The sequence below is a fragment of the Boleophthalmus pectinirostris genome, unplaced genomic scaffold (assembly GCF_026225935.1).
Source record: "Boleophthalmus pectinirostris isolate CB_2022bp ecotype Guang Dong unplaced genomic scaffold, ASM2622593v1 HiC_scaffold_3, whole genome shotgun sequence".
NCBI lineage: Eukaryota > Metazoa > Chordata > Actinopteri > Gobiiformes > Gobiidae > Boleophthalmus > Boleophthalmus pectinirostris.
In genome coordinates, this window is record NW_026571299.1 from 35,483,923 (window position 1) to 35,505,797 (window position 21,875).

The following is a 21,875-nucleotide window of genomic DNA, read 5'->3' on the forward strand; positions in this document are numbered from 1 at the left end:
GGAGCCGTAGCCTGGAGAGGGCAATTAGTCTGCAAGCTCAAGTTTAGTTTCGAGCATGACGGCAAACACATCCTGACTGACAAGGCTTCAGCTCGCTACCAAAACAAATTTTATTGGCCAAGGACTACATTTAGTTGGCATATCTCAGTTAATTGAATAACCCTTTTTATTTATTTATTTATTTTATTTTTGTACATAATTTCAAACCAGGTAATAGATTAAAAGTTTTTTTAATTTGTATTTTTAAATAAGTAAAAAGCAATTTGTTGGAATAGCATCCAACTCTGATGCTTTTAGATGATAAAAATATGTAAATTCTGTAACTTAACAGAAACTCTTCTTCTAACTTGTTAATATATGGGTGCCAATATTGATATGGGTTATTTTATTATGAAAGCTTCTCGGTATTGTAAAAAAATATTGGCATAACACTGAAGCTAAGCAGGCAGCTGTATGTTTACGCAATCATTCTAAGAAATGTTATTATGTCTGAGAAAATACATTTTGTTATTACAAAAGCAAAAAGTTAATTTGTGAACTTAATTACATCTTCAGTTTGTGGGTGTATCAATTACCCTTTTCACAGTTACTTTTCTCTTTTTCTGCTGTAAGCATTCTTCTCTCTAAATATTTCCAAAGCTCCTGGTGGCTTAAAAACAATTATGCCTCTATTTCAGCCTTATCTGGGCCTGTGTGCGTGGCTGAAATAATGAGACATTCTTCCTCTCTCAACATACCTGTCACTGAAATGTCTCTTAATGAAAGAACCAGCATAGATTCCCCTCCTTTGACCCAGGTTATCAGGCCCGTTGCTCGGGCTGAGTTGCCCTATATGTCTGTTGCCACTCTTCCGACTGCAAAAATAATGGCGATGCTGTAGACAAGTGGATCTGACAGCCATCTTGAAGTCAGGTTACGAGTGAGTCAGCTCCTTTTTACCCTCTCAGTCTCATTAAAGTTGAGAGGAGGCGCTCGGTGAAAGCAGAGGTTGCAATAATGCACAGAATAACTGATGTGTTGTTGTGCAAACAGAATTTTAAGCATTGACTCATCTATAATTTGTTTGAAGGGTGTTTTTAATGCTTTGACAATACATGCTGGGGGGCTTCATATTCTCTAAGATGCAGAGGGGATAATCTGATTTTACCTGCAATTTACTTTAGCTAGCACATAGATGAATGTTACACAGACTTCACTTGAGTATGGATTTGTTTGTACCTTGTTTCTTATGTCATGTGGTAATACAGGAAATGCTCCACAGTGTTTTTAAACTTCATACACCTTCACTGTTATTATTTGGATGATTTCAGCCCTGGGATTGCCAACCTCTACTGAAAAAAAGGTAAAAGGTAAATGTTAACTTGAAAACTACGGCTTCATGGCATCACAGGGTGAAACAGAGCATTTTGAGCTTTGGAGATGTAAATAGACTAACAATAAAGGATTACTCAAACATGGAAAAAAAAACACAACTCCAGGTATGTTTTTGATGAGGTAACAGCGTGGATTAATCATGGTTTAAAGCTAACAAGAGAGCTCACATTTTGCATAAGATGGGACCTTTAAAAATTATTATTTGCTCCTGTCATTGTGATTCAGTTGTTTTTTGTATGTCTGTTATTCCCCACCCACTCCTACTACTGTCCAGCTCCAGTCATGCTCTGAGTGGCAGGTACTTTAAACCAGTCACAGTGATGTATGGACTCACAGAAGCAGCAAGTGGCTTTAGCAGCCTCTTAAAAAGATACTAATTACATGAATGGCTATGGCGGTCCTTTTAAAGTCAAGATCTAGATCTAGAGATTAGTCCCTGAGCGCTGCACTATGGCTCCCACTGCTCCTGGCATTAAAGAAAGGGTCAAAAGCAGAGGACACATTTTCCAGTAGTGTGCCTTAAAGGGCCCATATTACACTGTTTTCTCATTTATGTTATAATGTTTCCTCATCACAAACATAGCTGGAGTTGTGCTTTGTTTCACTGACACATTTTAACACACAAAACCTGCTTCGTTAGTTCTTCTCTCAAACAGAAAATACTCAGTTCCACCTTGCTCCACCGGGTTTTTAAACTTAATACACCTTCACTAGACTTGTTTGGATGATGTCATCTCTGGAATTGCCATTTCTACTGAACTGCTTAACGACATCACAAGGTGGTACAGAGCATTTTGAGCTTTGGAGATGTAGACAGCCTAATAATGCAGGATTACTCAAATACTATATGTGTGAATGAAACAAAACACATCTCCGGGTATATGTTTCAGGAGAAACAATATTCTAACATGGCTACAAGCTCCCAAGAGTCAGTATTGCATAATATAGGCCCTTCAACCCTTCTTCATCAATAACCATGATGTTGCAAAAACATGATCCTATCTCCTCCACATCAAAAAAACCAACCACTTTATTAGACTCAGCTCCTCCTCTTCACCACTAAACTACACAACATGTAGATTCATGTATTTCCTTCATTTCACTCCCACTGGCATCATATCTGACAACCTCCAAACACATTCAGTCAGTTATTCATTGCATGTCACAAATGTGTCACTTTTTAAGTCTGTGGTTTAAATAAATTTTATTTAATTTTTTTCCTAAGGGACTTTTGTAACAACATGGAGTCTTTCACTGTCCACTGTGAGATCCTTGTTTTAAAGTACCTCTCTTCTGTGCACATTGTGTCTTAGTGCTGATGTCAGACTAAGAGCTGACTTTAGTTTTGCACTGCGCTTGGCTTTCACCTCATTACAGTGTCTAATACACTCCTTTCCTTCACTTTCCTCATGGCTCTTAATAATTCAGTGCATCTGACCGAGTTTCCTGCTTCACAAAAACACCACTTCTCTTTTATGGCAACACGATTCGACAACAATCCTGGGATTAGATATAGTGGGCCAGTAGTGAGTGCTCACAAATGTTTTTAGATATAACTCTTATACAACTTTTTAACAACAGGTTGCTCTTCTCTGTTGGGTTGTTCAAATGTATTCATTGCTCAGCCTTTTGTTCTTTCCTTTTGATCTTTTTCCATTAATGTTAAGACACATGCAGTACTGTATTCATTTCTGAATGCCCTGCTAATGTGTAGATTTGTTATTTTACTACAAATATTTTTGGTCTTCCCCTCCTTCGCCATTGCATAGTTACAACTGTATTGAATTCTGTAAACTATTATTACTACTGGGGATTTCAAGGAATGATATAACAAGATAGTATTGTCAAAATAGAAAATGCACTACTACAAGAATGATTGAAGCAACATTTAAATGCAAAAGCAGCAACAGCTCGTGTTTTACCATGACTCAGCAGCCACAGGACAGCCCTCCTCCTTCTTCTCTTCCTCCCAAGAACCACCTCATCCTCGCTCACTCACCCGTCCTCTCTCTTTCTCTCCTTCTTTTCTCTTTTTCAAATATATTTTGGTTATAATCGAATTCTCATTCACTATTGGTACACAGAGTTCTACTACCTGGGACATGATTTTGATATACTTATATAGAAAGGTCTTGCTCAAATGGCAAAGTAAGAGCTTTGTAGTGCAGCTTGCATTTGGCTGATTTTTAACTGATCTGTGACATACTTACTTGTTGTCACTTGAAAAAAATGCTGTGGTAATGATCAGTGTTTCGTAATAATTAGAATATTTCAATGACATCTTGGATTCAGGCAGCTGTCCAGATTCCTCCTCAGAAACTTTTTACTCTTTGTAATGTTTCATGCAAGTTCTATGAAAAAAATCTTGCTATTTTGCAGTAGGCCTGTATTTTGACCCTGAAACAGATCTGTATACACACATATTGCATTTGTACTCTTAATTTTTCTCTTAGTTTGAACTTTTATCCATATAAACTGCAGGACTGGACCTCAGTGCCTCTGTGTACCGGCTGCTACAATGAGGTGAAATGAAGTGTGCACCGTGAGCTTTTGGACCTATGAGACTACTGCCTGTTTAACTTTGCATAGGCCTCTAACATCCAGCTGGGAAGTCGAGCGTCTGTAATGTCCTCACACTGGGGGTCTCGCGCTCAAGTTATATAAGTATATAAGCCATGTGACTCCTGGGCCTGTGAGGGAACTGTGAGGGAACTGTGAGGGACCTGTGAAGGACCTGTGACCCCCCCCCGGTTATAGTGACCTCTGAGATGCCAGAACAGGTATGTAGGTGAGCAGTGACATAGACAGAACTCAAAATTAAGCTTTTTTTTTTTTTTTTAACTGTTAGGACACTTAGAACTCAGAACTCACTTTTCATATGAAACATTTTTTTCTTCTAGGCAACAGTTTTTAAGTATGACCTTTACATTGATTAGAATCATTATAACTGCTCACTCAGACTGCACCAGTCCAGCTGTGATTGCAGTGTCTGACTGGTTTTGTTGCTGTGCTTTGCTGTTGTGGTCACTTCCTTTGAAAGCTGCGTGCGTGAGACCACATGTTCTCATGATAACTATTCATTGATGAAGGGGAAAGGTTTGTGGTCGGCTTTGGCATCCGGCCATGGTGGTGGCTTGTCACCTCTGCTGGCACCACTGTGCACTCTGAGCTTCTCTTGTTACTTCATCATTCTGAATACCTTCGGCCACTGCACTGGAGCTGCACCGCACGGTGTCTGAGCCTGGGGTAAGGCCAGTGTATCATCATCTTGGAAAAAACAAATATCTACAAGACTCCAAGATTGAACCATTATTAAATTACTCACTATTGTCAGAACATCTTGTTCTTGCTAACACACAGTAACATTGCTTCTCAGACCCAGTCAATGGCATGTTCCCCCAGATTGTGAAATGGGTGTCTTTGCCCCTGTAATGTCACATGGGTGTGAGGGTGTCATGCTGTCAGACCACTGAAGTGATGGGGAGAGCTTGGCTCATGTGCTGCAGGTGTCATGGGTCTGTGTTGACTGTTGCCACAGGGAAGCACACACCCCCATGAAAAGGATGAAGAGGACGGCGTTGACCTGTCATAACCCTGTGATGGATGAGGCCATGCTGAAACTGAGCAGCTAACTGTAATGTGTGTCTCGGTGCTAGTCAGGGCCAAGCTGCATTAGACCAGTAGATTTAAAAGCACACACTGTAAGGAAGCACCCCAGGCTACAATGCCCAAATGTAGCAGACGCACAACACCAGAAACACTGAGCAGGGGAGAAAATGCCATAAAGAATAGTTGTGTCCTCATTTTGATAATGGACAGGGTTTCAGTAACATTCTACTTTTGGGACTTATTCCTTCACATAGGCTATTGCTGGGATTAGCTGAATTACAGTGACTAGAAGGGAATTGTCGGTCTAAAATTGTAGTTTTGCTGTTACTGGATTTGGAATATAGTTGTAATATTATCACTGCAATTCAGAGAAGTAGCAGCACAGTATCAATCAGGAACAGAAGCTTGGCCGATGTATTCTTGCTTTATAGTATTATAGTATTATAGTATTATAGTCATATAGCAATTTCCTTGATTTACAAAGATCATTCAGTCTTGAGTCAGATTCAAAAGTGAAGTTGTGTCTACCACTTTGGGCCTATAATTTGAGCCATTGAAATCATACATTCATATAGGCATTGTGGGAGATATTTATGCAAGTTTAAGAACAAATGAGAATCTTTAGTTAGTTGTAACATATTGGTGTCTCATAAAATCACTCTAGATTTACTGTAGTGTGACACTTTTCCAGGTCTTTGCCAGTACATAGCCTTAGCATTAGCATAAGTGCAATTGTTTCTCGACATCGTTCCTGTACTTCCTCTTCCCCTGGATGATGGTTGCCAAAGAACTGTTCTTATTATCTAACAGCATGCACTTTTCACCCGTGTTTCCCTCAAGACGATAATATCTTTTTCTGCTGACAGCATCACTTCCAGGCTCTGATTCAGCTCCTTTACACTTTAAAGAACTGGGAACCGTATCCTTTATCATGAGAGTAGTTTAGAAGACAATGCTGCTTTACAATAATGCAGTCAGGAATTTATGTACTGTACCTAGCCCTCAATGGTATAGTAAAGTTCCATTCATCTACTACACTAGTGCTGTAATGGACTAATGAAATTCTTAGTTGTCTGAAGATTAGCCTTGTGCATCGGTTAGTCGACTAAAGGGGGCGATAAAAACTTATTAGTATCTCTATGATCTGACCAGGCATCTGATCTTAAATGCACTTATGAGACCCGTTTATAGTAGTGAAGAGAAGTAAACAGTACCTTGCTAAATAATAATTTACTTTATAATTTAATTTTTATATTGCTTTAAAAATGTAATAGATAAGATACCACTGACCAATTAATTGACTAAAAGAACTAGATCCCTGTTGTACAAGTATTCTTAATAAAAATCTGAGCCGCAATGGTGCTTGATGTTGTATTGACAATCAATGAGAGACTATTCACTTAATTTGCATATTGTTTTAATATCGACTTGTCATTACGTTCCCATTCTTTATTTTTGTGCTTGGAGGGTAGAATGTTTACCCAGTGGTTGAAAGGTTTTTGGTTTGATCCCTGCACAAGGCAAGGGGGAGTTTGTTCCTTACTGTAAAGCTTTTGAGAAGTGTCTTAGTCTATGTTTGAAATCTCAGATGGTTATGGAAGAAATGACAGTTTGTAGTGTAGATTTAAGATTCATTCACACGTTCACATTAATTTCTGACTTGTGTGGCAGGATCAGTTTACACTTGTAGCAACACTGCAAAATGGGTAAACCTGTCAAAGCAAATTTGTGAATACTGGGATTTATATCTTTATCTTTAAAGTAGAATAGAAATAGTGACAGCCAATTTGCACTCTTGGGTGGAGTGAATAGCCATTTAACTGTAGAAAAAATATCAGATGTCAAGCAGAGAAAGGGGAATTTCAATTTTTTCTTTCTTTGTGAGCAGTATAATGTACCCTGTGGTGCTGTGTGTGTGTGTTTGAATAGAATGTGTGTGGCGTGTCCCGTCCTCCACATGTGATGACCCAGCAGCACTGGGAAAGGTGCGGCGCTCAATGGTGACATATCCCCATTTCAAAGCTCAGTTAATTAAGTGACAGTCAGACGGCCGATAATGACCTCCCTGTGGATGGCCTGTGCCTCGGGGAATGCCACCAAATGAAACACACACCACACGATTGCTCATGATTCTGTGTGTTTGGAAAAAGACCAATTATAAAGGAAACAATGTCAAAACACACGACTGTACATATTTAGTTTTAAGATGCTTAATTAAGTATTCTTACATTTTCAATGTCCTATTCAATGTTTGATCTTTATTTCAAAGAAATAGTATATTTTCCTCTAAAAATGACTTAGTTACTTGAACATTATACTTTTAAATAAGAAGTTAATTACTAGCACTGTATAACTTTTCTGGTTCACTACCAGCTTGTCTCCTTGGAGTTGTTATTGCCTAGAATTGTGTCTCTCAACCTTTTCACACCAAGTACCACCAAAGAAAAGATCTGTCTTTTTGAGTACCACCAGATCAAGTACTATCAACAAGTACAAGATTATTCCAGGGCTAATCTTGGACTAGACCAGTATCTAAAAGTGAACTACACAATTTCCACTGTAGTTCTAAACAAGAAATTATCCAAATAAAATGCATGCAATATCCCTGTTTTGCTCTGATTAGATTACAGGGGTTTCCCTGCTTAGTTTGATGGCTTGACAGCAGTGGACAAACATTGAGTACCTCTAACTGTAGAAGTTGTTTTACCAATAGCATTAAGTGCTTTTATCTGTGATTGTACTAGCAGAAGTTTTAATTTGGGACATAATGTGATGATTCTCCTGTATACAAATTACTAGATCAAATTTCCTTGTAGCAAAGTGAAAAAGACACTTTTGGGAAGCTAAAAAATGTAATGCTCTGTGTGAGTAATGCACATAAAGGATTGCAGACTCACGACCTCAGGGAGTAAATTAGGAAATGGTTTGCCAGAATAATTGCACAATCAGGTCATGACTCTTACCATAAAATTCTGAGTTATGGATAAGCTTTGTTTACCTGTTTTCCTGTAATCGTAAATAAATCAATGAATTATTTGCAACTCTAATGGAGGAATGGCATTTTCATTACATTCCAGTCATCAGTCATAAAACTTTAGTTCAATTTCAATATATTTCCTTATGAGCCAGTGCCACAAATCAAATACCTCTTGGTGAACAGAGATTTAGGATGCATTAACTCTTGGACACTCATCACATCAAAACTGCAAACTAAACCAGAATTAGATCAGGACTAAACCAGGACTGGAACAGGACTAAACTAACTCTTTAGACTAAACTAATCCAAAGAAGGGGACCTATAATGTTCGTCTCCAGTCAAATGAAACTCACGAGGCTAGCAGTTACGGGGTGAATTTGGAGCCACATCCATATTAGGAATAGGAATTTATTTACTTATAAAACAAACATAAAACACTAGCATCATGTAAAGTGGGTTAATAAGAACATTTTAAGACCAAAATGACAAGGCTTAGTGTAGCGGAGAGAGAAGGGGGACTTGGCAGCTGGCGGGTTACCCATGTCCATCTACAGTCTATGATCAGAACACGATTACATAGTCTGGCTTGTGAATAAGATCGATGTAAGTCATGTCTTTAAATGGTTGTGCCTCCCTGTGCTTGTGTGTGAGTGACACTTGTGGCTGGAGTGGGGAGTGCTAATGTAATATGTGCTCTGTCAGTGATGCGCTGTCGGCACTGGCACTTCAAGTGGGTGACAGTCACATCTCCAGTCTTTTCTCTGCACACTGTATGAAACCAACCAATTAACACAGATGCTGAATTAAAAAAAATGCAAATTAAAAAACAAATACAAAATGGTGAGACAAATAACGGTCCTCTTAAAGGTTCAGCTTTTCCGGTAGATTGTCTGCCCCATGTTTTTGTCTACAAGTCTGTCTTCATGGAGACAGTCAGGTGATGGTGCCAGACCAACTTAGAGGTCAGATCTCTGGAGAGGTGACCCCACTTACAGTAAAAATATAGTATTTCAGTGCAATAACAACACAATTAAACAAACGAACAGGTTTAACATACTCTAACAATGCGGGTGACAGACTTTCCACAAAACATTGCATGTTCACTTTTAAAAATTTAAAATTGAAAAATAAATAAATATATATATAACATCTACATTTTAGCGTTATATATCACCATAGATCTCCCCAGGTTCGCTTATATTTCTGTAGGGCTCTTTAAAACACAGTGGAGATAGACATAAGAGTGATAATCAACCATATAATGTAAAAGAAGTTCAAGCATCTATTTATCTTCCGAACAGGGTGTTGAGAAAAAATAGTACAAGCGAGTGGCACAAAAGAGCCCATTGAGCAGAGAAAAATGGGGCTCACTACAATGGCAGTGTTATCTGAGGGAACGGAGCGAGGGGTGGTGTGATGTGACAGCAGCAGTAACCAGGCTTGACAGGAGCAGAGGCACACAGACCCAAGTACCATTGTACTCCATCCACACACTGACGAAGTCCCATTAACACAGGGACGCTGAGTGCTGCTACATGTTCATCTCATCTGTTTTATCATAATACAAGTACTTAAAATGTATGCTTTATTATAGAGCTGTAGTCAACTAAAGAAATCCTTGGTGGACTAAAAGTAACACAGTATCTATGACTTGTGACCCTGTATCTGACCCAAACTTGGGGAGCAAAACAACTATTTATACAGAGAAGAATTGGGAAACAGTAAATTCAGATCAAACTCATGATTCACTCCCAAATCTTCAGCTGACTTACTCATTATACCTTTCCTAAATTTGACCGATTAATCGACTAAATGACTAAAGACTTACAGCCCTATTTATAAGTCTTGTTTTAGAAGATTCAAAGTTAGTGGGGAAACATGTATGACAATCTTTTGGACTTGAAGGCAGGTTTGGTTATAGGCTATTTGCAAGCGAGTGTACATTTATTTTGAACAGAGCTATAGATGTTTTTAGATATCAGCTTAAATATTGCATGTTTCCAGTTCAAAAATGCTTTTTTGCAAGAGTATTTTTTGTTTTTTATTTGCCTTGTTTGGCTGTCATCATATGATTAGAAATACAATCAGTCATTATAATTTTAACTGATTAAACCGTTTAAACAACATCATACAGATAATTACAGAGAAATAAAATAGATCTGATGTCCTGGACAACCAAAGAGCTATTTACGGCACATCAGTGTTCAGAGTGAGCTACTGTTGTTCAGTGTTGTTCTTTTGTAAAGCTTTGGGACTATTCCTGTCTCAATCTGACTGTGACTGACTTTTACGATCATGAGCATTTCACACTGTTGTATTTTTTTTTTTAAGTTTAGGAGCAGAACTCTATCTGCATTGAATGCACGTTGTTATCTCCCCCTGTGGGTGCACAGTAGTTCTCTCCTCAAAGCATATGGTCTACATGCTTTGCTGAAACAGGCCTGCTACCCTGTGCATTCCCCTGTGACGCTGCTGAAATTGAACAAAAAGGAGATTTTGGGCCAGTTTGCAGATGAAGTTGCCAGATTGGTCCTCGGTGCCCCGGTCTGTGTGTGTTTGTGAGTTAGACCAGCTGTGATGTGCCCTGTTTTTGGAGAGGTAGACCGAGAGCAACCTTTATTCTACAAGACAAGCCCGCTGGGATGACGCCTCTAAAATGGCACAGATGGCACAGGACCATGGACATGAGAGGCATTCTGATATGAGGCGATGCTGTCCTCCAAAAACTCCAGAGTGTCAAGTTGAGAAAGCAAAATGATGTCTACACAGCATGATGAAGCAGCTTCATGTTTGAATACACACCCTACAAAAGCTACAACTTCTGTGGCTTTGCTGTTTACAACAAAGAAAATGTAAAATATTGATGAATGCAATGTCTGCATTAAACTGAAATTCCCTAACTAACTCAAAGCATTTGTACTTAGCTGCTCCTAATGTTCAAACATTTTTTGAAATGACCAAAAGATCTTAAATTGGGGGGCTTCCAAATTGTAGGAAGGAGCACTTTGGGATTACCGCTGGATGGCGTCAATATGTGGAACATAGCGGTTTGTTTTGGGTTCATTGCCAACAGACGCTTTCAATTTAATTCACAATTACAACAACTATTTTGGATGAGGTTAAGCTAATTGACTGTTTTCAGACTGTGGAGAGATCCCAGTAGAGAGATTGTTAAAGAGGAAATAAAAACTACAATATACTGTAGTAGTAATGGTTTGGGATGTCACTCAATACAGACAGAATGACATCTTCAGTCAGTTTACTTCATTTAGAAACAATTTTCCCTAAAGTCCAAAATATCTGTCAGAAAAGAACTTGGCTGTATTCTATGTATAAGAATGTATCAAGCTTTTGTTTGAACTCCAATTTCGCAGTAGGATCTATACTAGAGTGTGACTGATTTATATTCTGTTGGTATCGGAGCACAATGCAGACAGACTAGCAGAAAAGACAGAGGAGTGAGGTTAAAATGGGTTTACTTCTGAGCTGCCAAATGTTTTAACTGTCTTCAGCGGAATAGAAAACTTGCACTGCTTGAATCCACATTGACAACTTTTCTGTGAGCATGTATTCTTTTAGAGTAAAGTTTTACCCCCTCAACTTACAAATGTTCAAATGATTAGCTTTCAAACTTTGCATACATTTGAAGATTGTCATTAAAACATGCTGTAGTGTAATTTCCAGAGGTTCCAGCATTGAATAACGAGAATGTTTTGTGCGTAGGATTAGGGAAATCTACTTCGTCTTCTAAATGACAATAGATGAGGTTGCAAAATAACAATCATAAGTGTACTTTTTACACAGACCAGCACTTTTGTAAGGCTAAAATATCTTAACAAAGTAAATTGGTGAATCTAAATTGCATCTGTAGGAGTAAATGGTCTCTCTCAAGTACCCTGCCCATATGTCAAACCTGCAATTAACTAACCTTTGTGTGAAATACGTCTTCATTTTGCACCAAACAGCTCAATAGGTTTTCCAAGGCTGGACCCAAAATTTGTATTTACCCATGTGTGGACTTGAATCTATCTAACCTTATAAGGCCTAACCTCACTGCAATCTCCCTGTGCTGATCAAACCACAAAATCAACAGGGACTTAAGCTCTCAGTGGGAGAAGGTCATCTCAGAACACAAGCAGGACATGTTCAGGGCAGCAGGTAGAAGGCATGCTGTGAGACTGACGCTGGTTTAAAGAGAAGACAAATCATGTCATATTTTCAATGCTTTCAAATCCAATGCTTTTGATTAATGCCTTAATGACCCTAAATACTGAAAAAACTGTTTGGACTCCAACTGGCTTTCAATGATAGGTGACTAATACTGCTAAATGGTAAACAAATAAATACGATAGAAAAGTCTATTGTTAATAATCCTGAAATAAGTAACAAAAGTTTGTAATTTGCTTTAAATCTCCAACAACCAATGTGTGTGAGATGGTCTAATTAACTAATCAGTCAAACATTTAATTAAAACAATTGCCTAGTATGAATGTGGTGTGTATGATTGTTGGTGGTCGGAGGGACTGATGCCACAGATTGGCAGCCTTGCTTTGGTCTGTCTACCCCAGGGCAGCTGTGGCCACAGTAGGAGCTTGCCACCACTGAATGTGGAGTGAATGAATGATGCACTGTAAAGCACCTTGGGTGTCTTAAAAGGCACTATATAAATCAAATAGTTAAATAATGAATGAATGAATTAAAAATAAATAAATAAAAACAAAACTTAATTCTGGAAAATGAAATGTCACAACAGTGGCTGTTTAGTGTTTCAAGTGAGTTGTATTTTGCGACAATCGATCCGTGTGTGAGTGTACATGTCACTTCGATGGATTTTCTTTTAGTCAAAAGCTTTTCAGAAACAGCGCAGTGCACAGTTTGTATTGACTTGTCTGTCTCTCTTTTTGCAGGAAAAGTTTTGAACTCGGACCTGCGTCATTACCTCAGCCTGCAGTTCCAGAAGGGCTCTCTGGACCACAAACTCCAGCAGATCATCCGGGACAACCTCTACCTTCGCACCATCCCCTGTGAGTGCCCCATGCACATTTAAGCATGTGTGATGATTGGGAAGGAGACATTTGATTCACTTGTTTTGAATATTCAGTGTGTGCAGTAGTGCCTTTCACGGCATCTGTGTTACTGAGTCTGTGTGTCTACTCCTCTCAACACTCCTTAGATTCTCTATTGGTCTTGAATGTAGAAGATAGTCTTCTCTTTTAAACAGCTTGGAAAGGATTAATCCTTAAAAATTTTCCACTTTATATGCTTCAATCAATGGGCATTAAGCAGTTTATATCGTCTTTCTGCCATGTAACATAATTTGAGTCAATATTTTTCAAGTAGACTTCCTACAACATCCTGAGGAAATGAAGACACATTGCATTTTCCCAAAGGTCTACTAATTATTTCATTGTAAAATAGACACAAATTGTAAAAAATCCTTACAAGTAAGAACATGAAAGACAACTTTGCTGGTCTTTGGTGCATCATCTGATGTGCATGCTTCAAGGGTAGCTTCACATGTCTTCACTTTTTTTAAACCAAATATTTTCAGGATTAATGGTCAAAACAGAATTATTTTTATTTAAAAAATGTAGAGTCTGACTGTGTGTTGCAATGGCTATGTCAAGGTTTAGCTTTTCATATTTTGAACTTAAACCAGAGGGAATATATAACAAATTTTAAAAAGAAATAAACCACTGCGTAAAGCTTGAACAGCAAAATCAATATTACTCCTTCTCAGAGCCTTTTTCTAAAATGCAATCCAAAATAATTTTTGGGGTAGACAAGAAATTGTAAACAATAAATTTCATTGCAACTTTTAACTTACCACAAGATATCAATATAAGTTTAAGCATCCATTAGTCAAACAAACCCCACATGACTCAGTATCATTTGACCTTCATTCTCCTTCTGTCAATACATCATCATGCACTCCACTGCAGTACCAAGCTACCCTCTAATGCACAGGAGCCCCCATTAGTCCATGTATTATCATCAGCCATATGAGTAAGAATAATAGATGTTTCTTTTGCATTATGTCTTAGCATCAATCAAACAAAGCACCATTGTCATTGATTCATGCTTTCCCATCATCCTCAGCCTCCTACACCCCCTGCACACATATACTTTAGTGTCACCATAGCAACCAGGCCAAGGACATCTGCCTAACCTCTGTCGCACTTATTTACTCAATGCCTTATCAAGAGTCTGATCACAATGCTGTTTTAGCTCCATAAATAGCCATACATTTTTCACACTCCTACATCCTTGGCAACATCAACTGTTATCTGGCGCAGTAATCAACGAGGAAGTATCTGAGAAAAAAAAAATGTATATTTTCCACAGAGGAATTTCTCTCTAAATCCTTCAGTAATCAAGCGTGTTTGGTGTCAAACTATTAAGCATATCACTGCCTGGAAATGGAAATGCATGTTAACTTGTGAAAGATGTTAGTTATCCAAACATTTTTTTGCGTGCAGTCTAAATACACCACATTCAATATTTGATCCAACTTGCTCACTAAAAGTAGTATTAATGTACTGCAAGCTGATTTTTTTATCACATCAGCTCATTATATAATTACTTCAGTGAAAAAAAAAAAGAAAAAACACTACATACTAGTAATTTCGATTTAACAAGAATGCATTGACAGACATATTTTCCAATCAAACCTTAATGAAGAGGGCACTTTTGGCTTTTTCATTTTAATGGAGCCTACTATTTACCACAGATAAATGACCTAGTTTGGCTTTAAGCTTTGAGTAACAGTGTGCGGCAAATGCAATGTTGATCTGCTGAGGAGTCCTTGTGACCTGACATTGACATAAAATTACCCTGCTCTTATCCTAGTAAACAAAAGTCACTCATTTTTTTCAAAGGTAAACTGTTGTACTCAGCCTTGTTTTTATCAAGGCTGAATTCCCCCCTCCTCCATCATTATCGTTCTCAAAGTTCTAAGCACTGGAGGACTGAGTGCTCAGAAAATGTTTGTTTTCATGTACCCCTTATCTCCACCCGCTGCTTTACATAACAATATTCCAAAATCTGATTTAAAAGTAATACATATGTTCCCTATATGTATGAAGAGTAAAAAGTCTAGTCCAGGAATAATGCCAGATTTCATCACCATAGTCAAAATGTTCATGTTAAGTATGAGTGTGGCCTAAGACCTTTGTGTCCAGTCACAACATTGCAGCAGTAGTCTAAGTGGTTTAGCTCATTCCATGCGATAATGAGAGTAGATTTCCTTTTTTATGTTCTATTAGCATGCCTTTCTGACCTCACATAAACATAACGAGTGGTGATGTGTAAGTCGTGTACAATGCCCAGACAAAGTATAGAGTTTCACTAATTTCATGTCACTGTTGATTGCACACGCACTGCAACCTGTAATTCTCCACTGGCCTTTCTCCTGTAGGAGAAGCCCTGTATTCTGTGTGCTTTATTAGCAGCTTCACTAGTACGTGCCGTGCATTGATCTACAGTGTTTGTCTTGTGATTGTGTGGCAGAGGTTGTACTCCCGTGTCCAGCCCTCTGCACTGCTCAGCCTCTGTACTGCTCTGCTCTGTGGATTACTGTCTTAATGAGTGAGAGAGCTGGAGCCACGCTCCAGACACCTCCATCACTCACTCCTCCTCAGCCTTCCCCAGCCCTCACACACACACTCCCACTTTGGATCTGTCTTTGCAACTGTACTCCAGTGGCTCAGTCATTACATCACTCACCCTAAACCCTGTGGTTGTTGGTTTGGTACTTTATGTTGCCGTGTCTTTGGGCAAGACATTTGTGGCATCAGTGCAAGCCCCGGGGCGTAAACATTCAAGTGAATGGGCCAAGGTGGCTAGGTGCATCCGCTAGCTCTCCTGCCCATGACCATCAGCAGTAGTGCACTTCTCCCACGCAGGCACACGAGAACGCATGTGAGTGAGCGCAGGAAGCATGTATCATGTGAGTAGCAGTAGTAGTATCTGAAAATAAGTACAAATTACACAAAATCTGACTTTTTTGAAAGCTATGGGTGCTTGTCAGCTGAACACAAGCAGTATGGGAAAAATGCTTTCTGGGCAGGAAGGAGTTTTTCACTTTAGCAACATTGAGTGGCCACTAATCCAACTCAAGACAGGTCTAAGGAAGCAACACCTTATACAGTTATTTTGAATAGAGCCATGCATCAGTGGCTCGGTAGGTGGAACACTCATCCACCGTCTGTGGCTTTATTCCTGCTTAGGCACTTCACCCATCCTTTCACCAGAGTATTGGTAGATTCACTTCCGTCAGTACCCTTTGGTCGCTGTGGCTAGAGAAGTAGTAAGTATTGAGTATGGAGTGAATGACATTATAATTAGTATTGTACTCAAGTATAAATATGATGTGAGTGATTATGACAGTAAAGGCTGAAGGCACAGATTGGCAGCCATGTTTCCATGTTTCATAAGGCATGAAATTGTGAAGCATTTTTAGTATATGCTAAAGTACTAAATAATAGCTCTTACAATGCATTATTCATTCAATGTATAGCCTGTGCTATTCAGCTACTGTTTCAATTATCCTGGCTGCCAGTCAGCCTCTATATGTGGCTCTACTTATATGATAGCGGTGTGTGTATAATTTACAGAACAAAGATGGTAAGATATTATCATTCCTCGACTCTCAATGATTTTAATTTTACATGTAGAAAAGAAGATATAGCATCATAATATATTAATTAAACTGATATTTCCAATGGTAAAGTTACAAATATAAAACAATACATGCTCTTACTGATGTTTGATAGCTACTTCCCCCTGCCTACTCCAGGTTAAGAGCAAGAGTCAGGGTCCCATTACATTATTGCCAGTTGTTACAAGCCCATTTGCAGACAGCTCCTCTTTAGGGGCACTTCAGAGGTGTACACATATAAAATCATTAGGTGTTATTTACCTGGTGGCCCAAGTTGACATTAAAAGTGGGGAACAGAGCAATATGTCCAGGGCTGGTTGAGTAATGGTCATGTCTGTTGGTTTTTCATCATCTGTGCGCTGCCTGTTACTGTGGCTATTTCGCTCTACAAGAAGAAGTAATTTTCTTATTGCAGTAAAATCGATAGAGGAGTGGGAAGTTCGTAAGACAGATGAGAATTGCCAAACCATGGCATTAGATTTTGTACTGAATAATTTAAATAAATCATAAATTACACTCTTACTTTGCACAACATGCTGTATTTATGCCTAAAACATATTGCCACAAGAGGATTAACAGTGATTCTGGGTCAATTGCACTAGCCAAAAGCCAAGGAACTGAACACACAATTCATATAAATGTCATGCAACAAAGGCATCATCATCTATCTATGTCAGTGTGTTCCCTGAAATGGCATTATTCATGTGAGGAATGTGGTGTGGGAGGTCTGGTTCAATTCCCTGATGTGGGATCTATAAGCTTTGAAGTCAGGAGACTTCCAGGAGATGTGTGGATAGTAGAGTCATGGCACTGAAATTCAGAAGTGAGAGAGTGGAGTTTTGGGGAAAGGGTTTCTCAAATGGGGTCATAGATTTTAAATTAATGTAAAAGTTACATTGTGTATCTTTAATGTTATCCAGAGCTGTAGTAGTAAGCTGTAAGTGGATGAATTCTCTCTTATGTGTGTTTAGGACAAGGTTTCATTGAACTCACCAATATACGTCATGATCTGCAAATGGTCTGTATTTTCCTCTTTTGGCTGCAGTACATCCTGAACAAGAGAACAGGAAATTATGACCAACAAACATAATATTCCCAATGTGGCCTCCTCTTAGAGCAGAACTGATCCCAATAGAACAGTCATAACACCTTATTGACTTAAATGTGATTACTCAAATCATTTCTTTAAATGGGATTATGAGACTTGTTATGACCCAGGTGGATCACATGTATTAAAGAGGACACAGGAGTCAAAGCAGTTACAAAATCATTTTATTTTTAAACTTGTTTTAATTTACAGTAAATTACTTAAAACCTCCCCCATGCCCAAAAACAAAGTTACCACAGAAAGGTGGACCCAATGAACCTGTCAAACAGAATAAAAGGATGCAGTACCGGGCTGTAGAAGCTGGTGCCGACATCACTAACTTACAGACCACAAGTCTGCAATAAAGACCTACCTACCTAAAAACACAAACGTCCCCAAACAAAAGCTGAAAACAGGACACTCAGTCCCATCAGGTTAAACACAAAAGGCTAACTGCAGCTAACAGCAGGCATGGAGCGGCCTGCACCGGGCAGCAGCCAGAGCAGTGGAGGGCGCAAGGTGATGAGCGCACGATCCAAGTGTGCGGAGGGTGAGGAGGGGCACAGTAAGAACGAGCAAGTGAGTTCACCATGGATAGGCCTATTTATAGTGTGACCAGCCATGCCACAAAACAAGCATAAATATAAAAAAAAAAAAATACATGGAAGAAAATGTGCAAAACATCTTTGTATTTTGAGACAAACTATAGCATTGATCACCCTTTGCATACAAACTTGTAATACTGTTATTGAAGAAAGACATCTCCTCTCACATATCCTTGTGCCATTCAGAACAAAATTATGTAACTTCTTTGGCCTCACAGTGCTTCAGTTCTGCAGAAATCTGTTCTGTTTCTCTGTCTGTTTTTTTTTTTCTCTTAAACTGTCTAGATTGTTTTGACACAAACAGACCATGCATTTATCTGACTGATTAAGACGCTCGTAACTTCAGCCTATTAAAATTTGTGGGGACAGATTCAAGTTCTTTGTCAAGTACAGTGAGAGGGTGTAGTCTTGACTGGCCAGGCTCCATAGTCTAGTGGCTGCGGTGCACCTGTGTTCCTTTCTTCCTGATGGACTAAAAGTCGTCTGTTACTTTTTAGCGATGGCACATGTCACTTGAGTCGTGAGTGCTGTTTTCATCTGGTATTTGATTTGAAAGGCCGGCCTCTAACTTCTTATTTGAAGATGCCTCTAAAGTACAGTCTTGGAAAACATCTTGTCATTTTCTTTTCAAGAGAGAGTACCTTAAAGGATCTTCTGTTTTCCCCTGGCATTACCTCAAAGCACAGGAAGGCCTTATTATGAGCCATCGGACGAATCCACCATAGGACACTCCAGGCCACACTGTATGGCTCTGACAGCTCAAATGATAGCTCTGGGACAGACTTGGCAGAAACAGAATTGTAGCTGGAGTAATTGGGTTTCAGAGGACAGGTTTGAGCAACTAAAGTCTGCACTTAGAGGGTAAAAAGAAGCAAGAGAACGAAAATAAATACACTGTCAATTTAGTTAATAGGAAACTGCATTTGAAAGAATTTGTTGTGATCATGTTTTGTTCATAGACTGGACATCTCAGCAAATTATTTAGGAAAAATGAATTGAGCAAGGTGCAGCTGGTTACAGTATAGGAAATGGAAAAAATAGTATTCTATATATTTATATTGTATAGATTTAAGCTGATGAGTTCCAATTCACTAAGCTTTGACTGTGTGCCTTTTGTGTTACTGACTAGTGTCCATACAATTCCCCTGTTAAACCTTTATTTGTTGGAATTGCTGGAAGCCATCTATTACAATGAATAATAAAATAGTGAGTGCAGTCCCTTGGTAATTGAAAAAAAAAAAAAAAAGAAAGAAAACAGGTCTGTCACTATTCCAGTTTAGAAATGACAAAAGCCATATCATAGCGGATTCTGTGAGTCATCTCGCGGCAGGACGTCCCTGGCTCCGGTTCATAATCTCCTCAGTGTGGACGGCGCATTGTCTCTGTGTGTGTTTGTGCTGTAGGCTTTGATTTACTGGGACTGAGCTGATTTTAACATGTAAATTGTTATTCTGAATGCAAATGGATATTTATGGTGGCATGTGTGATTCTCTGGTCGCATGTTTAGATTGTTTCTCCGTCTTCCTCCCGCGGCGAGTTGAGATAGATTAGCTCCTGCTGCCCTCCCCTCCGTGACCCTGCGCTCCATCCTGCAGTCTAAGTGAATGAATGAATTTTCCCTATATCATGTCTGACAGTAAATTCCAGTGACAGAGATTACATGGGAATGCAGTGGTGATGCATAGCCACATGCTAAGCTTTGTCCTGACTCCCATGCTATAAATAATTCCCGCCTCGTATTCGGCGCTGGCCCTTGATATGGAGTTTACAAGTTTGGTGACATGCTATCTAATTAGCCTTGAGTGCAAAAGTGTCACAGTCCTGCTTATTTATTCATGGAATAGAGTTTACATAATGATCATGCAAATGTAATCATTTGGTGTCCATTTGTTCTGTGGAGATTCATGATCAGGTTTGCCACCACAATAAAAAAGCCTGTTGTTCCATTGCATAACCAGAGACCAAACTGAGATAGTCTTTGTGTCATTTGCATTGAAACCACACACTCAACCATAATAACATCCACAAATGTGTGTGATGGGATGGTTTGTCTTATACTGTGGCACACTGGAATGACCAGTTTGAACAAAAAGCCTGCAGATGGATTGCAGTAGATCTCCCTGAGGCTGTGATCTAATTAGGCTCTAATGAATTGAACATAGTGAGTAAATAACAAAACAATTAGAAAGATACCATTTTGGGTAGAAAATGTACACAGACTTTTCAGCTATGTGCTCAAAGATACAAGTACAGAACATTAATTTTAAACATCACTAAAAAGTAAGATCCAAGGCACCCTGACTCAAATTAAAGGCCCCTTATTTAAAAGTGATCTGCTTTATTAAGTCTATAACAGCTCGATATGCCCTGCTGAAGGTCAACGTGTCTCTCAATTCAAAGAAAATCTAACTTTTATTTAGTGCTTTTCATACATAGCATGTAACAAAACATGTATTACATAGAAAATTTATATAATTTCTTCATCATCACCCACATCCAACCTTTACAAAAACAATGAAAACATATCATCACGACCACCCACCACTACCCCACCTCACTTTCAACCAGCCCATGTGCACCCTCCTATCCACTCACACATTCACTCTGTCTCTCTCTCACACACATACACTAAAATTAAGGTCACTGAATAAAGGTATTTAAACTCAAACTGAGATTTTCTAGTTTAGTTTATTTGAGGAGAGCATTGCAGACTAACCATGTGTTTATTTTTGTCCCAGGTACCACACGACTCCCTCGTGATGGAGAGGTTCCGGGGGTGGACTATAACTTCATCAGTGTGGGAGACTTCCGGATCCTGGAGGAGAGTGGACTTTTACTGGAGAGTGGCACGTATGATGGTAATTGAAAACCTCACTGTACTAGATTTATTCTTAACTGTATAAATGTTATATCAGATTTAATTTAGTAAAAATCCGATTTAATTTAATTTGCCATCGTTGTTTTGTCTTCTGGGAATCAAGCCAGACACCAAATGAAATTAGATTATTAGTTGTGCATAAAATAAATTGAATTGGGATTGCTTTCCAAGTAACATCAATAACAAATCCCCCAAAATATAATAGTTTACCAGTCAGCACATGTTTAAGAAGGCAACATGACTGTAACTATCTTTAGCTTTAGTCAGATTGGGGAGGAGTAGTGCTCTAAAAAAGTCTTAATGTACAAGGTGGGTAGGACTTGTTTACATTTAGTTGAGTAATGTTTTTAAGCATTTGTACTTTTCAGCGGCATACTTTTACTCCTACTGGAGTAATGTCTGTGTAATTCCTCAGTTGTGGGGTCCTGTGTTGCTACTACTGGGGTTTTTAACTTAAATTTTTTTTTTTTTTTTTTTTTTGCACATATTGTTCCAGAGAGTAGATTGTAACTTACTGCAGTTTTAGTTCTGATTTCTGATTATTATTTTTGGTCTGGATAAGGCCCACATCTACCCAAGTACCAGTACCACTATACTCCAGAGCGCTGCCACAGTAACACCTGATGACCTCATATAAACCAGTCATCTTCATGATCCCAGTGGAGAGGTGCACAATCACTCTTCAA

At 38.8% G+C, this 21,875-nt stretch overlaps 1 protein-coding gene across 1 annotated transcript in view; it reads left to right on the forward strand.

Annotated features, from left to right (window-relative positions):
* Nucleotides 1-21,875, forward strand: part of LOC110154620 (membrane-associated guanylate kinase, WW and PDZ domain-containing protein 3-like) — a 164,266-nt gene that overhangs the window by 106,523 nt on the left and 35,868 nt on the right. Inside the window, exons 2-3 of the mRNA XM_055160349.1 lie at nt 12,868-12,984; nt 21,050-21,169. Of these exons, the coding sequence (XP_055016324.1) occupies nt 12,868-12,984; nt 21,050-21,169 (237 nt within the window). The remainder of the gene's footprint in view (nt 1-12,867; nt 12,985-21,049; nt 21,170-21,875) is intronic.